General features: G+C 36.3%; 1 protein-coding gene across 7 annotated transcripts in view; it reads right to left on the bottom strand.

Moving 5' to 3' along the window:
• The window catches only part of MKLN1 (muskelin 1), a 347,617-nt gene that overhangs the window by 70,954 nt on the left and 257,548 nt on the right, over nt 1-19,115 (bottom strand). For all 7 annotated transcript variants that reach the window (XM_055124497.1, XM_055124493.1, XM_055124502.1 and 4 more), the window contains 2 exons: nt 9,393-9,470; nt 7,564-7,629 (listed from right to left, as the gene is read on the bottom strand). In XM_055124497.1, the coding sequence (XP_054980472.1) occupies nt 7,564-7,629; nt 9,393-9,470 (144 nt within the window). The remainder of the gene's footprint in view (nt 1-7,563; nt 7,630-9,392; nt 9,471-19,115) is intronic.

Below are 19,115 nucleotides of genomic sequence, written 5' to 3'. Positions count from 1 at the left end.
AGTTATGCTCCTTCTCTTGAACACATACTTCCTCTCTCCCTTCACATCTTTCTAAGTTTTGCCAATAAAAACGATCTTGTTTTGGGGTGGGAGCAATAGTACAGCGAGTAGGGGACTTGCGTTGAGTGCGGCTGACCCGAGTTTAGTCCCTGGCAACCCATGTAGTGCCCCAAGCCTTCCAGGAGTGACCCTGAGCACAAAGCCAGGAGTAAGCCCTGAGAATGCTGGGTGTGTCCCCAAACCAAACCAAAACAAAGATAAAAATCTTGTTTCACTTTTTAAAAAAAAACTGAAGAGAAGTTAAAAAAAGAGAGAAATGGTACTAGTTGCAACAGACTAGTACACTAATGAAATGGATATCCACTTCCATGTTTGTAGGGTGTTATTTAACAATTCACATACATCCTCAGGGCAGTACAACTGCATCAAGCATCAGTGCTTTCTCTATATTTTCCCTCTGTATTTAGGGGTCACATCAGGTGCCAGAGTGGGTAGCCTCACACATATGTTCTTCTACTTGAGCCACAACCCTACGTCCTATTTTTCTTTTTTTTTTTTTTTTTTTTTTTTTTTGCTTTTTGGGTCACACCTGGCGATGCACAGGGGTCACTCCTGGCTCATGCACTCAGGAATCACCCCTGGCGGTGCTCAGGGGACCATATGGGATGCTGGGAATCGAACCCGGGTCGGCTGCGTGCAAGGCAAACGCCCTACCCGCTGTGCTATCGCTCCAGCCCCCGCTACGTCCTATTTTTCATAGGGGTAACAGATGTAGGGCTATCCCCTTCTCCCACCACTGAAAGGATCTTTAGTCAAAATATTTGCAAAAAAACATGTTTTTCCCTTGGGGGAGGGCCCACACTCCCAGCTGTATTCAGGGTTATTCTTGATCCTGGATTTAGGAGTGACCCCGGTGCCCAAGGGACCCCACACAGAGCACGGAATTTGAAGGGGTGGGTGTCAGTTGCATACAACACAAGCATCTTTCCTCCAGTACTTTCTCTTTGGTCCTCAACAATATATTTTTAGAACTAATCTGACAAGGCATTTCAGAGAACAAAGAGAAGGACTTTGTCCCTATCCTCAAGGAGCTACAATCTAGTCAAAAATTAAAAACAACGATATCAACCACCATAATATAGACTAAGTGTCAGCACCACGAGATTGCTAAAGATGGAATGAAGTATACTTAGTATGCTTAGGTGAGGGGATCATGGGAATATTTAAGAGGGACAGAGAAATATGACCTATGCATCCAAAAGTAGCTTTGCTGGCAGAATGAGGGAGGGAAGGAAGGACCGGATAGAATCACAGCTGAGTGACCATCACCAGTTCCCAGAACACTAGTCTTCCTCCTTGTGAACCAGAACACATGTCTATCTCAGAGAGCTACTGCAAGAATTAAATTAAGCAGTGGTGGAAATGTTTAAACAGTGGTGGATAGACTGTTTCACTTAAAAAAAAAAAACAGGAGATGAAGATAAAGTCAAAAAGACAAGTAGGGCTCAGCTCACAGAAGGGGTTAATAACACCATGAAGGTTTTGATCTTGACTGCAGAGACTGATAGTAACTGAAGACTCTAAGCAGCAGTGTGATAAGATCTGATCTGAATTTACAACATACATGACTCACCAAAGTGGAGTCACCAAGGAAAAAGAAGGATTAAAAGTAAAATAACCAGTAATAGCCTATATATAAAATGTCAAACCATTTCATTAAAATTAAATGAATAATCAATTATCCATCTATCTAGTTCTTACTCAAGACACTGAAATTCAATTACATTCTTCAGGATACATCTCTTTAGTAACAAGTACTATATAAACTCTATGGACATTAATTATCAGAAAATAATCTGTACATACTTTTTTTTAAGTTTCTGGGCCACACCCAGTTATGCTCACAGCTTACTCCTGGCTCTGCACTCAGGACCATATGGGATGCTGAAAGACCATATGGGATGCAGGGGAGAGATCAAACCTGGGTCGCTTGTATGTAAGGCAAAGGTTCTATCTGCTGTACTGTCTATGTGGCCTCTGTACATCTTAGAGATATTTAAGATAAGTTAGGAACGTTAACACATGTCTTCATCCTCTTCTAGGCTTTTCATTTTATGTGAGCAAATCACTATCTATCTTTCTATTCTGATCCACAGGAATAAACCAGACTGTGCTGATAGCACAATTCTCCACAAGATGGCACACTGTTTTTGTAATTAAATCATTTTTCCAATCTGAAACAGTATACCGTGCACTAATATAATGTAACCTAACCTCTGATAAAATGCATGTGTCAAAAAGAAGACACTAAGGACACATACTTCACATGTCTGAAGTCTTTGTTCCTGCATTCAATCCCAGACACCAAAACCCAAAAACACGAAGAGGAAGTATAAGAAGGGTTAGCAGATTAGTGAAGAGAGTTAACATAATTCTTACTTTAATACAGACTCGGAGGAAAAACAGTGAAAAAATGGAACACATTTACATTCAAGATAAAAATGGAACCATGCTATGATAATTTCAGTTTAGAAACTTAATCCTTCTAAAAATATTGGATGATTTCATTCCTCTATCACATGGGATATAAAGAAACAAAGCAAGGGAGCGGACAAAATAAAATGAAAACAAACCCAGGGACTCTGGAAGCAAGAGGCGTATCAAAGGGCCAACAGGTCATTGTAAAAGAATATTAGTCTGTAGATGGTGAGTATGGAATAACAAATTTTGAACTTACAACATACAGTTTTATAAACCAAGTTACGTCAACAAAAATTTAAAAAATTAAAAGAAGCCTTAGCTTCCTTAGCCAATTCCTTGATAGCTTGTGACTCAGCAGATTATCAAACGTATTCATTTGCCTTCCTTGTTCAAGAGAGCTATATTCTTTCATAAAGCACTGACTATAAAACCATGTAGAGAACGATCTCTTGGGTGAATTCAACATGTACTTACATGCCCAGCTAAGGGGTCATATTTTCGGCGAAATATATTTTGTAATTTCTTTTTTTTTCTTTTTTGGGTCACACTGGCAATGTGCAGGAGTTACTCCTGGTTCTTCACTCAGGAATTACTCCTGGCGGTGCTAAGGGAATCATATGGGATGTTGGGAATTGAACCTGGGTCGGCCGCATGCAAGACAAATGCCCTACCCGTTGTGCTATTGCTCCAGCCCTGTATTCTGTACTCTTTAATTGTCTGTATTTCAGAATTTAAGTCTGTATTTCTCCTAACTGTATGAAAGATTCATGCAATCAGAATATATAGAAATATAGCAATATACTCACTTGTGGAGTATAAAATAACATGAGACTGACACCCAAGGACAGTAGACACACGGGCCAGGAATACTGTCCCATAGTTGGAAGCCTGTCACATGATCTGGGGGAGAAGGCAGCTGGAATAGAAAAGGGATCACTAAGAAAATGAAGGGTGGAGGGATCAGTCGAGGTGGGAGATGTTTGCTGAAAGTAGATAATGGACCAAACATGATAACCTCTCAGTATCTGTATTGTAAACCATAATGCCCCCAAGTAGAGAGAGAGTATGGGGAAAATTGCCATGGAGGCAGGGGGAGGGTGGGAAAGGGGGGGGTATACTGGGGAGATTAGTGGTAGGGAATGTGCACTGGTGGAGGGAGGGGTGTTTGATCATTGTGTGACTGCAACTCAAACATGAAAGCCTGTAACTATATCTCATGATGGTTCAAAAAAAATTTTTTTAAAAGAAAGAAATATAGCAATATGATTAGATTTATAATTAAATCATCAAAACCCTTGTTGAGTTACTTACTCAAAGATAATTCTTTAGGGACTGGAGAAACAGCACAGTGGGTAGGGTGTGTGCCTCGCACATGGGCATTGCGGGCTGGATCCTGGCATCCCATCTGGTCCCCAGAGTCCACCAGGAGTGATCCCTGAGCGTAGAGCCAGGAGTACCACTGGGTGTGGGCACTATCCCCCCTCCCACTCAAAAAAGTCTTTACAGACTTCAAGGAAAAACACAGTATGTGGTGCCACATGTTTTTTAAAAGATGAAAGTGGCTGGAGAGTACAGGGTTACAGCACTTGCCTTGCATATAGCTGACTCTCGTTCAATCCCTGGCATCCCTGATCACAGCCAGGAGCCACCCCTAAAGGAAACACTTTCATGTAATTGGTACAGAATAGTCAGAGGTTCAGATTTCCAAAGAAGGGTTTTTTTTCCTTCTTCTTTTTTTTACTGACAATAGACCATAAATTTATTCTAAATGTATTTTTGCCACACTGATCTTCAGTTACATGAACATACCTGGAGATGATCTCTAGCAGTGCTCAGAAGTTCTTGGGCCCCTCCCAGGCATTCTTTTTTTTTTTCTTTCTTTTTTTAAAATTTTATTGATTCACCATGAGATATAGTTACAAGCTTTCATGTCTGAGTTACAATCTCACAATGATCAAACACCCATCCCTCCATCAGGGCACAATCACCACCACCAATACCCCAGTATACCCCCACCTTTCCCACCCTCCCCCTGCCTCTATGGCAGACAATATTCCCCATCCTCTCTACTTTCGGGCATTATGGTTTGCAATGCAGATACTGAGAGGTTATCAGGTTTGGTCCTTTACCTACTTTCAGCACATATCTCCCATCCCGACCGATTCTTCCAACCATCATTTTCTTAGTGATCCCTTCTCTTTCCCTTCTCCAGCTGTCCTCTCCCCGCCCGCTCGTGAGGCAGGCTTCCAACAATCTTCCTGACCCTTTTATCTACTGTCCTTGGTTGTTTGTCTTGTGTTATATTATTTTTTACTCCGCAAATGAGTGCAGTCCTTCTATTATCTGTCCCTCTCTGACTCATTTCACATAGCATGATACTCTCCATGTCTATCCACTTATAAGCAAATTTCATGACATCATCTCTCCTAACAGCTGCATAGTATTCCATTGTGTAGATGTACCAAAGTCAAAGAAGGGTTCTTCTGACAATACCACCCCCTCAAATTCTTTTGTAGATACCCCCCAAAAAATGGGGTTTGCTTCAGCTTTTCTACCTATCCTGAGAGAAAGAGAAAAAAAGGCCGGTAACACATTTCTCAAAATTTCAGTCTCAGTTATGTAATAGAGAACTGCCTGGTGCAATGGACATTTTCTTACAGTAGAAATTGGTTTTTAATTCCCTGAAATAAAAGACTGCAACTTTGTTTTATCATCACCTGTGCACCTATAAAAACTTGATCCAGTATTCATAAAGTTCAACAAAAAAGCACTCAAACAAAAAACCCAAATGGCTCTAAACTGAAATCTGAAGTCTCTAATTTTCCTGTGGTACAAATACTGGCTTTAAAATATATCCAGAGCCTGGATAGAGAGCTTAATGGGATAGTGCATGCTTTGCATACAGGAAGTATGGATTCAATCCTTGGCACTGCAAGGTCCCCCGGCACCACTGGGAGCCAGCCCAAATCCAGAGCCAAGAGCAGGCCCTAGCATCACTGGCTGCACCCTCGGCACCCCCCCGCCCCCCAATACTACCGCTTCCAAAAACGACAGGCAGGTAAGGACATCCATATACATTCTAAAGTACTTCTATGACTTTCTATTAACAGACATTATTACTAGAAGTACGGACATAGGCTAATTTTCCTTTGTTGGTTTATAATAATTCTCGTAAAGCAATCAAAAGGAAAGACTGCTCCTTTAGAGATCCCTTCTGGAATAATGATCTATGATTATAAAAAGTATTCAAGTCACTCTTACTATGCTTTCTTATACTTCAGCTTTCTAATGCAAGTCAAGTAAAAACTCCAAATCTTCCTCTCCTTGATATCGCTATCATGAGAGAGGAGACAGCCAAGACCACAACCATGTCCAGGACACCACTGTGACAAAGATTCAACCCTTGGCCACACGGGCCACCTTTCTGGCCCTTGTTTGTCTTTAATTTTCTTTTCTTTTTTAAAGAGTATTATCTTCTGCTGAAAATCCACCCTTCATGCATAATACAAAGATGGTATAAATAAATGTTTATCACTCTGAAAATAGCTCAATTTAAGAGTCTCTGGCCTGGAAAGTCAGCTTTTAATCCTAAAGGACTTTGCTCAGAGAAAAAATTAGGATATTTCTGACAGAAAATAAGACATTTATTTGCATATCAAAAGACTTTTATTTTCAATTTTCAAATCTCACAGATAGTAAAAAAGGAGAAAAATTATTTCCCTGTTTTTTGTACACGTACTTTACCTATCTCATACAAGAAACATTATGAAAATCCTGCTCAATGATAAGGCTCCTTAAATGCCAAGTAAACCACATTATTTATTTATAGAAATAAGTGCATGTATATTCATTGGACTCTTAGGTTAAAAAAAAGAATCATCAGATTCTATAGCTGAGTCAAGTCTATTTTTGGGGAGTGAAAGACTTTCAGGGAGAAACCAAGATTTAGAAACTGAATTCCTAAGTCTTTAAATGAACCATTTCCAAAGAGACAACGAACAATATTCTTAACCCATATCACTAACTTGTTTATACAAATTTAGTGTTTATTTTTAAATAAAATATCGTTTACCTGTATTGCTTAGAAAACATTTGTGAAAATGCATCAGTGCCAAAAAGATGACCTAGACTGCATTAATTTTTATTCTTAATTTTTTAGTAGTGAGTCAAGCAGAACTACTTGTTTATTCCCAATGTCCGATGAGTCAGCATAACATAATAAGAGTATACATTACACTCAGAAAAAGCTTTAAAATGTTTGAATTCATACTGGAACTCTAAGGAGTAAAGTTTTTCCAAAAATCATAAAATAAAATAAAATTATGGCATTATTTGCTTTTGAAGAAGGTAATTTGAAATCTGTTATAATTTTGGCATTAGCCTCTAAATATAATGGTGTTCCACAGCTATAGAAACCTAAGGAAGATTCTTAGTACCATGTTATAGCATAAAACTTAAGAGAGAGCAAAGAACTAAAAGAAATTATTTCCAGACCTGTGAAGTGTAGTTAGCCATTGCTCTACCGAAATAAAATATCAAAATAAAAGCTACCTAGTTTGCTATTCTTTCCCTTGAAATATCTTAATTCTTTTCTTATATTGCCAGACTGCTGTAATAAAACAAAATGCACTGAAAAATGCATAAATACTCTAGAGTTTACTATGAAAATCAAACTATAAACCCACACACACCGCCACCACGACACACAGTACTATAAAGGGACGCGCACTCTCTCTTTTAGTTTATCTAATTTAATCTGTGCAGCTGCCAAATCCCTTTCCTTAGATGCCACTGGCTGGTATTGGTTGTATCTATGACACGCCTATTTTCTCTACTTAGTTATGACAAATAACATTAAACCTTTGTGATAAATATAAAGTACATTCATACTTACCCGGTATTTTAAATTTTTTTTTTTTTTTTTAAGAATTTGCTTTCCAGATCTGGAAGAGTCAACCTGGGCTTGATCCTTTGTACCATATACAGTTCCCCCAAGCAAGCACTGAGCACAAACAAGTGTGGCCAAAAAAAAAAAAAAAAAAAAAAAACCCACCACTGCTTTCAGCCACAAGTATTCCTCACCTGTTTGTACATCAATAACCATCTGATGGCCCCCTCTCATCCCTGGCCTGGTATCTTCTCCATCACCTGAAATGAAAACCAATTGTTTTCTTCCATAGGAATAGAAAGTAACAAAAATAACATTCTTTTGTTATTAAAGAAAACTCATACAAGAAATGTAACTTACAGCTGTGTTTATAATAATCATCATCTTTAGGTTACTAATACAACTGGAAGCCATTTGCCATAAATCAGCAAAGACTGCATATTCCACAAAATTATGACAAAAAGTTCTAAACTATGGAGTAACTAAGTAAACAAAGAAAACAATCACACGACTGGATTTCAGGTTTGTATACCTGAGATCCAGGCACAGTTAATTAGTATCATGAGCACTTTAAAGACTTATAAAATTAGTTAATAAAACCAAGACATTAATCAAATTTTATATTAATAATTTTTCTTACTGTCTTAATTTATACCAATATTTCCAAAATCAGTTCTCACATAATTTACCAAGTATTTTATTTGAGTACTGACTGAAAAATGCAACAAGTGCTTCCCTAATTCTTACTTCTATCACAAAGCTTAACAGGAAGGCTTATATATAATCAGTATAAATTTCAACTTCTGAAGGGGAAAACGGTCAACTTCTATCTACTCTTTACAGCAAACCTTACATAAATGAAGCTAAAACTTTGTTTCAATACTTGCAAATGCTACAGAATTCTACTGTCTTACTGGCTGTAAACCAGAAACTCTCACTAGTGGAATATACTGCTTGTCTAACAACTTTCCCAGTATCAGTTTTATCCTAAATAATAAAGTGTTGGTTCCTAGACACACAAAAAAATTAGATGCAGAACTGAAGCTTTTCATACTAATGTGGTCTTCAAGAGCTAAATGTTGAGAATTGCCTTACAATTTTTTCCCTCTCCTATCCAACAGCTAGGCTTAAAGTTTAAGTTCACAATCAATGAAGCTTTGTTTTTTCCTTCCTGCCCCCAAACCGGTCAGTACTGCCACTTCCCTGTCCCTTTCTGGGCCACACCTTCGACAATATTTTAAGCACTGATGAAAATAGTCTAGAAGCAAATGCTGTTAGAAATATAAAGTTCACAGACACATAAACCCAAAAGTTTTAGTTCCAAACTCATTGTGATAATGATATAAAACATGTAAAAATAAAACGTTTCTTTCTTAAAATGTTTTGGAAGACTATATTCATTAGATCAAATGTAAAAAAAAAAACCCTCATGGCAAGAAGCAACTGGAATATTTGAAACAATAGTGCTCTGGTATGAAAGGAACAAATTGTGGAAATATTTACTAAGTCAAATTCTTAAAATCTTAAGACTATGGTGAAGATGGAAAAGAAAAATGTTAAGGACAATTTTGAAGACGTGGGGACGGAGTGGAGATGAGGAGGTATAGGGAGTGGAGATTTAATAGTGGCAGCATTTATCTTTATAGTATTTGGTTAAAATTTCTACAGCTTCAGATAATTCTGTTTCTATTTTTCTCATAAACTCCATTAGCTATTTCAAAAAATATAAGATTTTTCAGGAATACATATTTAGCACTAGAACAATAGTACATAATTTTATAGCATCTCTAAAAAAGTAGTAAAGATGGCAATTTGTGTGGAAACTAATCTGTTACAGAATAAAACAAAAAGATCTAGAAGTAAAATTTAATATAACAGAGTAACCCCACCATCTTGTTAAAGAATGTCTTGTCTTAAATACTGGCTTTTCAATAACAGAGTACTGTGAAATTTGAGCTACCCTGGGATAAATGGAAACTGAAAGCCAAAACGCTGGGGGAGTAACCCGGTAGGTTAGGCTCACCTTTGGTACTTTTGGGAATGATCTGACTCCATCGTGGCTTGTATTCCTGTTGACTGATGTATTGATTAAATAAGCCATCTGTAAATACCAAAGGATGAGAAACAATTACACCTAAACAGCTTATACTTTCATTACAGAAAAATATACATATTGAAATGCAGAGGCCTACATTAAGGAAAATTGTCAATGTCAATAACACCATAGTACACATCTCCACAAAATTTGCCAGTTCAATTTTCATTCCACCTACCAAATAAACAGTAAAATAATACTGGACACAACCATGCAAACAAATTGTTTAGTAGCCACTCATTCAAATTTAAACTTTTTCTCCATTTTTACCATTACTATCTAAGAAAATTAGAGAAGAAAATGGGAGCGCAAATAACTCTGGCCTAGGCCCTCATCCCCTAAAACAAATCCTGTTACAGTAAAAACTGTGTATTAAATATTAACATTCAAACTGTCTTACTGTATTTCAGTCTAAAAAATAACACCACAAATTAGGCATTATCGTCTCTGCTTTAGGGATACAGAAATTTGCTTTTTTTTTCCAACAAACTAAGGAATTTATTAACCAAAATCATACAGCTCTTGATTCCTGTATCATACTCTATTATATTCCTGATTATGTTTCATTAATAAATTCTTAAACCACGTCTTAAGAGTTGTAACAAGATTACTATAATGGTTATGAAACTGGTCCTATATATCCATTCTACCTCAGATAATTATCAGACTTAATGACATGCTTCTCAACAAATATTAGTTTAAGAATGGTATGGAATCCAGTCCTGGCTAATCTTCTGGGAGTTTCTAGGAAATGTTTCCTTACTGATAAGTGGGTACAGAGAATACATATCTTTTATTCATCAGGATATTTTTATAGCTGTGTCCAGTGAACATTTGTAGATGTACAAGAATTAAGCCAATTAGAAACTGGATCAGTGACTTTACCAACCATGAAATTTACCTCACACTTGTATTTTTATGATATGGTAGCATTTCCTTATTTTAAAAATGAGTTTCCTAGTTGCAATGGTGGTGGGATTGGTGTTAGAATATTGAGTGTATGTAATAGATCAGCAGGAACAACTTTGTAAACCACAGTGCTTATATAGTAAGGGGAAAATAAAATTTAATAAATGAATAAAATAAAACTAGTTTCCTGTTACAAGGACCCAACAAATTATAATTTGTAAAATCCCTTTATTATAAATTCTGTCAGATGACTTATTTTAATCTGAATAAAAATTTCACTTTGCTTCATCTATTCTCTGAAAAGTATCACAAAAAATTTTAAGTAAAACAGTCTGTTCCTCATAATGTGTACATTTTCCAGATGCTACAATTTAGAGAAATCTCCCTAATCTCTTTCTTTTCTGAGTAGTTAAGAAGCTCAATTGTAACTACTCCCTTTCACATTCAAGTCTTTTCAGATGGCTTTAACTGGAAACTTCCATCCCACACACAAATCCAGTTTCTTTTTCTTTGTTTTTGGGGCATCTCAACATTTCTGTAAAAAATGAGCTTCTACCAGTCTTCTCTTCTTTTTTTAAACTAACACATATAAATGAGAATTTGTATCTTAGTTGTCAAAGTAGAGAACAAGTCCAATTGGAGTTGATGTCAATGAAAAAACTCCGATCACAATGTGCTTTCCTGGGCCTTTTTGACAATTCACTAATCTCTGTCCCATTACAAGACTGAAAATTTCAGACAAAATTAATCATGATCCCATTAATACAAAAGGCAAGATGATAATAAAAGGCTAACCGTAAATTTAAAATTATATAGAAATAAAATTTAAACTTTATTCAGTTCTGAGAAAGGCACAGAAAAGTATAATAAAAGTAAACTTAAGTAAAATTCCTTTTTCTTAAATTTAATCATAGAAGATAAAATTATTCAGTCAAGAGAATGACTTTTAAACATTAATGCTACACAATTGCTCACTGAAAAAAATGGCAAAAGAACAGATTATAAAAACTGAGGGAAATCAGGAAACTTGCAAGACATGAAAAATGGGAAGAAAAATAAAGAAAATCAAAAAAGTAATAAATTTCATGTTTCTAGTAGTAACGACACTTCTAAGTTATTCAGACTACTTACATGAATTTGGTTAAGTAAAGTTCCTTATCTTTCAAACTGGTGTTTAAGAGGTGGATACAACTGAGGATACAATTTTCTAATTGTGGCATACTAGGATTTTCCACTAGTTAAAACTAGGAGAACTAGATATTTACAGGAACTATGTATGTCTGGCTGACTTCACCTTATGGTTATATCAGAGAAGTTTCCAGACGCGTATTTTCGGCTACTCAGAGTCAGATCATTAGTGAAAGAGCAATTTGCATTCTGAGTAATGCTAAGAAGAAATCAGGGGAAAACTGCGTAAGGAAAAATCTTGTTCTCCCGGAACGCAGCCCTAGCTTCTGACCCACAAGCACCTCCTTCAAATATTCACTTCACTGCAAGATTGATAATACTAGCAGAGAATCAACACAAGATTTACACAGATATAAATAGGAAAGAAAAATACATATCACTATTGAGACCATGTTACCTGAACTACGATAAAAATTTAAGAATTAAAAAAAACTGACAAATGATTTAACACAATAATTATAATAGTTATAATAATAATAATTTAGATGGAAATGACCCCTTTTCTATGGATATATTGTTCAAAGGTGTAAGGAATCCTCTCTATAAAATAAGTTGAAAATAAAGAACTAAATAGCTGGAGAACAGAAATATGAAAAGTAGGACAATACAGGAAATAAACCCTAAATTTTCAGAGATGAAGGAAAACAGGAAGAAAAATTGAAAACATGACAGATGAAGGCCAAATTAAATAAAGAGGCCCCAACTAATAACGGTAATAAAAATAAGATACACTTGAAATTTTAACATAAGTATGAGGTTCAAAAGGAAAAATGAGAAAATAAAAAGAAGAGAGGCAAAAAGGCAACACACATTTACCTGAGAGAAAACCAAAAAAGTAACAGTTAACAGGGCTTGCAAAATGAAGCAGCACTATTATTACAAGATAATCTAGACCAAACATGTTAAGTTAATCTTAGAAAGAAGACTGAAATTGGGAGTCGGAGAGATAGAAAAGGGAGTAAGGCACTCACTGTGCATATATGGCTGGCCCTGGTTTGGTCTCTGGTACTGCCAGGAATTAAGCTCTGAGCACAGTGAGCACAGGAGGAGGAGGAGGAAAAGAAGCAGGAGAAGGAGAGGAAGGATAAGGAAGGAGGAGGAGAAGGGAAGAATTCAAAGGAGCAACAGCTGAAAGTTGTATATATTGCAACATATACTATGTCACTGTCATCCCGTTGCTCATCGATTTGCTCGAGTGGGCACCAGTAACGTCTCCATTGTGAGACTTGTTACTGTTTTTGGCATATAGAATATGCCACGAGGAGATTGCCAGGCTCTGCCGTGCAGGCGAGAGGGCAAGATACTCTCAGTAGCTTGCCGGGCTCTCTGAGAGGGAGGGAGGAATCAGCCAGGTCGGCCTCGTGCAAGGCAAACACCCTACCTGCTGTGCTATCGCTCTACACTACGTAAAAATAAGGGCAAAGGTGAAATAATATCCAAAATGTATTTGAAGAAAATGTCAATCCAGAATCTTATAGCCAACAAAAATATACTTTATAAGACAATCACAAAACTCTGAAGCCAATGAAAACAGAACTAATTTTCAGAAGAAAAAATCCTGAAGGATGTATTCAAAGTAGAAGGAATACAATCCTAGTTTTAAAAATCAAAGATACAAACAGTAATTTTTAAAAAAGTAGTAAATATTAAGAAAAAGTAAAGAAAAATTCAGCATATAAATAAAACAGGGTTATCTTAAAGATCCTTTAAATATGGTATCAAACTTATACAGTAAAAAAATTTTAAAAAAGTGCATGAGTCGAAAATGAACAGATAGGAATCAAAAGTCTAAGACGTACTTACATAGTTTGAGAAAAAAGTATAGAGCGATTTTAAGTATGTTAAACAGAGCACATTATTTCCAAACCAACAGAAAGAGGAAAGGCTGGGCAGACAGCTCAAGTTGTTACTACTGCACATGCCTCCAATGTGTGAGTTTGATCCCTAGCACCAACATGCCCCTGGTGGTCCCCATGCACTACAGCTGTGACTCTGGTGGCCTCCCCAAACCCAGCAGTTGCACATCCTAGGTGTGGCCCCTATTTTAAAAATGGGGTGAAATAAAAATATTAAACACTGGGGGTGGGGGAGGAAGAACAGACATTTGTCACTAATCGCATCACACAAATGAAGTAACTATTCTAATTGAAAGGTGACAATTTTTTTTTTTTTAATTCCAACAGGAGCTGGAGCAATGGTACAACAAGTAGGGCACTTGCCTTGCATATGGCTGGCCCAGGTTTGATCTCCCGCACTGAGTGCAGAGCCAGGAGTAAGCCCTGAGCACCAACTAGCTGCGCCCCCCAAACCAACCAAGCAAAGAAAAATAATTCAAAAAATTCTGACTAACCTGGCAGCTGGAGTACTAACGCAGATGGCAGAGCACGGCCCTAGTATCAGGGAATTCCAGGGTTAGCCCCGAACCCACCAACTCCCCTCCCAGGGTCCTGCTAAAGACAAAACCCTACTAACCTTACAGGAGAGACTTCCCTTGTAAATAGTTAAAAAGAGATTTAAAACTTAAATAAGTGTGACTGTGGTCAGGATACAGAGGAGGGGCCGTGGCTGAGGGTGAGAGCACTTGTCGTGTATGCCCTGATTTCACTTCCCCATACCAAATACCCTCCCTGGAAGCACTTCGGGGAGCACTCCCAATGACAGAGTTCAGAGTAGGCCTCTGAGCACCAATGGGTGGGAACTGCCTCAAAACTAAAACAAGTAGTTATAATTGAAATGGGAAAAATATTCTCTAAACACCTGACCAAGTAAAAGAAGATTCTGTGTGCATGCGTGCGTGAGTGTGTGTGTGTGTGTGTGTGTGTGTGATAAAACTAAATCCCTCATAAATGTGAGACTCATACTTTATCACTGGGCTATATCCCCAGACAAAAGTAATTATTAAGGTAAGTTCATTTATACCTTATGGCAAAAATGTTACTAGACATGAAAACGTACTTCAAAATGACAAAGTATTTCATTCAAAGTAGTACAATTTAGAATCTGTATGATTCTATGAACATGATTTCAAATGAATAAATGCTGTTGGACTATAAGCAGAAGAAAATGACCAGAGTAGGAAATGTTTACACATTTCTCAGCAAACAAGAGATTAAGGCAAAATTATTATTTATAAAGAAGATTTATTCAACATGATTTGCAAACAGACTATTTCGACCTATAAAGAGCACTGCCTCAACTACTGAAGAATTCACATTCTGTCCAAGTACATAGGAAGTCATAAAAACTAAGTAGAGAGGGTCAGGAAGACCCAACAAACTTCAAAGGATTGGAAACGTATAGAATATGTTCTCCAACCAATGCGCATTCATGCTAGAAACCATTAACAATAAACATAACCAGAAAATATTTATTTAAAAACTAAAACTATTTTTATATAACTATGGTCACAAAAGAATCCTATCACCTTATAATGAAAATACTGAACTAGACAAAAAAAAAAAAAGAAAGAAAATACTTCACAGCACAACAGAAAAACAAGAGAGTTATTTATATCCTGAGATGGCTATGCAAGAAAATTAAGTCTGAAAATTAAGATGTTAAGTATCATTTCAATAATTTACAAAGACAGCAAATTGATCCAAAGGAGAAAAAAATTTAACATTAAACATTAAGTCAAGAACATTAGACAATACAGAAATGATGAACAAAGCAGAAATTGGTTGCCTACAAGACGAATGAACTTGACAAACTTCGGTGATAGTAATGAAAAACAATAGGAAGAATTTGTATGTAACCAATCAAATAAAATCAAGTAAATCTCAATAAATCCCACAAATATGAAAGAGTATCTAGAAGGAGCTAGGAGGCATATATTCATGTCCATTAGTTTGAAAATTTTATTTTATTCTATTTATTTATTTATTTTTGCTTCTTGGGTCACACCCAGCGATGCTCAGAGGTCCTCCTGGCTCTGCACTCATGAATTACTCCTGGAGGTACTCGGGGGACCATGTGGGATGCAGGGAATCGAACCCGGGTCGGCCACATGCCATCGTTCCAGCCCCCAGTTTGAAAATTTAAATGAGACTCATAAATTCCTAGAAAACTGTAAGTTGGTAAAGCTAAACCAATCAGACCTGAGTCCTCTAATGTTTAAGGAAATTTAGGAAAGACAAATACACTCCTCCAAGCAAATTACAGAGATATCTCAAAGATCCAAACACAGGAGGAAAAAAAATCATGCCTTTTTGTGTGTTGGCAACAAGTAACATGCTTAATACCTAGTCCTAATTAAAGTTTTTTTTATAAGTACTTAAAGAATAGGAAGAAAAGGTAAACTCCACAACCCATTATATGAGACTAAAAAATGAAGAGAAAGATAAGAGCAAACTTATAAAACTAATCTCCTAATGAAAATAGTTGGAAGAGATCAAATAAATGTTGCATTAACCTACATCCAAGAAACCAAAATATTTATGACAGAGACCATATAAGAAATCCAAAGTATACTTGAATTTAACATCTAAAAAATGATCACCATAAATTCACATAATAAAACAAGAAAAATTATGTGACATAAAGAAAAGTATCAAAGTCAATATCCATTTATATCACAAATTATTAGCAATCTAGGAACCTGAAACAGGATCCCCATATACTCCAGAACAAAAAATTGTACTTAACAATAAATGTTAAAAGCATTTCTTCCACCATCACAAATGACTACTATTCACTATTAGATGTCACCTTGACCTTGTACTAAATATTCTAGACAAAAGATTAAACAGGGCTGGAGAGATGGCACAAAAGGCAGGTTTTGCAGGAGGCCTAGTATGAGTACTGGCACTGCTAAAAGTAGCTGAGTGTGGCCCCAAAACACACGAACAAAAGTGGCTAAATATGCTTAAGAGAAAAAAGGAGCATGAGTATTAAGGAGAAAGACTTCTCACTATACTCAGTACTTGAAACTGAATGAAAAAGAGCACGCAACACAGCATACTTGATAATATACAGCTAAGTATAAGAAACTAGAAAAAAATTGAGCAACTAAAACCACATTATGTGAGAACTGGAGTAACAATACAGCAGGTATGGTGCTTGCCTTCTGACTACGGTTTGATCCCCACCATTACAGTCCCCCGAGCCCCTCCAAGAGTGATCCCTGAGCAGAATCAAGAGCAAGCCCTGAGTACAGCTGTGTGCCCTCCCAAACAAAACAAAACAAAACAAAAACAAATAAACAAACAAAAAAAGAAACCATATTATGTAGAAGAACATAAAAGACAATGGCTTAAGTCAATGAAATAAAAAAGAAGAAAAAGAAAAAGCAAGACACAGAAATTAAGTGTTTTTCTTTAAATAATATGGCTAGATCTTTATCCAAACTGATAAGCAAAAAAAAAAAAGACAAAAAACTGCAATGTCGAAGATTAGACATGACACACAGGCACTAAATAGTTAATATCAGATTATGAAAACTTTATACAAATAAATTCAGTAAGAGTTACTACCAATTTAGATGAAATGGTAAACTCTACAAAAGATACAAACTACCAATGCTCACTTAGAACAAGAGATTCTAAATAGTTTAATACCCATTATTAATACTAAGTGTGTAGTAAACACCTTGTCACAAAAGTTACTCCAAGAAAATTTGAGATCTCACTTTGAAAAAAAATTAGCAAAATATGCATACCAAATAATTAACAAGGACTACACAAGGAGGTAAGAAGCACAGATAATAAGAAAAGGAGGAGAGGGTAGGAGACAGAAGGGACGGGAGAGGAAAGTTAGGACCTTAAGTTGATGCTTTAGGAACACTTGACCTTATCCCTCCCATACCTCACAAAAGCAAACTGTCATTTCAATAGCCCATCAGATAAGAGATGATAAATGAAAGCTTTGAGTATTTTCATTTCCTAGGTAATGACTTTTACCAGTCACACTCAGTTTTACCTTTCTTCACTGTCACTGTCAGGTAAGCAGTAGCAACTATTGATTCAGAAATTTCCTCTAACGAAATTGAATGCAAATGTAGGGACTTTTCCAGGCAACTAGGAAATATACTAGGGAAAGAAATACAGACTGGCACTTTCTTAAAATACAAACCACAACTGAAGAACATACTAATGGGCTAAAAGTCGCTTTTGTTTCTTCCTTTGTAAGAAACTTGATAGAAACTGCTTTTGACTCCCTAGGTCTTCCTATTTAGCAGGCAGGAACTTCTTGCCCTTCTCTGCTGTTTTCCGTGGAGCAGAAGCCAAAAACTCTCCAGTGTTTACTTCCTTATTTGTCCAACAAAGCATCATCAGTGAAGTCAGCAGCAAGCTGAACCACCCTGGAAGGAATGTTTATTAACTAAACATTGTTGCAGGCCCGTTGAGGAGCACAAAATATGAAAAGGGAAAGAAAAAAAGACTTGCTTCGAAGCCTCAAAAATAGAGTTACTACCGATTTACCCTAAGTTTGGCTCCTTCTGAGAGGTGGATGGATAAGTGAGGCCTCTATAGTTTCAGGGCTGCACAAGATTTCAATAGTCAGTTGAATATACCACCAGAGAGACAGTTTTAAAATATATTTTTAGCTTAATTGTTATGGAAAACTGCTGGTAGTTTTGTTCTCTATGTTCCCTTAACATGACAAGAGCGCTGTAATTTGTGTTAATTAAACCATAGCCAAGTGTAAGCCACCAGTGGTACAAGCCAGAAACAACCTGTTAAAATACTGAATGCCATAAATATCTAAAACAAACCAAAAAAATAAATGTAACAGTACTTGTACCTTTGCCACAAGGTCAAAAACACATAAAATTTATTCTAAGAAATTACACGTACACAATTTCACCCATGGTATTTCATTGTAAACAAGTATTTCTTTTTATACTTATCAATTTATTTTTATTAAGCAGGGATTAAACCCAGGGTTCCACACATACAGATTTATATCCCTGACCCTTACAAATGGTATGTTAATGACTTGGTAAGAGATAAAATATCATATATATATATGTACACATATATGTACATCTATTTTTTATTTTTATTTGGTACTCTATTTCATAGACTCTATTCCAAAGACTCAAATCATTTATCTTAAGTATGATCATCAACTGAATAAGCAGCAACAATGTATAAGACTGAAAGCACAACTTACTTTTATAACACAATAGAACTGGAAGTAAAACCAGAAGTTAACTTTCAATTTCTAAACCCAAAGAAGGCAGTACTGGGGCTCCATTTTTATCAAGTATAAAACATTCGAACATACAGTATCTGATAAATGAGTACCCAGTACTAATGAAGGATAGGTAAGAGCATGAAGATTTATAAACGCCAGGCACTGCAAAAGACTATGACTCTTCTTTTTCCTATATAAGATGCACTAGATTTCCTTCCAGTTTTATACTGAACATTAAGCTATTTTTACTCACAATACATCTGATGTTAAGTATGTGGCATTTCTCCTCCCACCAATAATTTCTCCAACAATTCTGACATAAACTGAGTGTCCAAAACCTCAATTCTGACACAAATCTGTTATGTGTTAGTATCAGATCCTACAAAGAAAAGGGATGATCCCATAAGAATCCCCCTA

The sequence above is a fragment of the Sorex araneus genome, chromosome 1, assembly GCF_027595985.1.
Source record: "Sorex araneus isolate mSorAra2 chromosome 1, mSorAra2.pri, whole genome shotgun sequence".
NCBI classification, from domain to species: Eukaryota; Metazoa; Chordata; class Mammalia; order Eulipotyphla; family Soricidae; genus Sorex; species Sorex araneus.
This window is presented reverse-complemented; position numbering and strand designations above follow the sequence as displayed.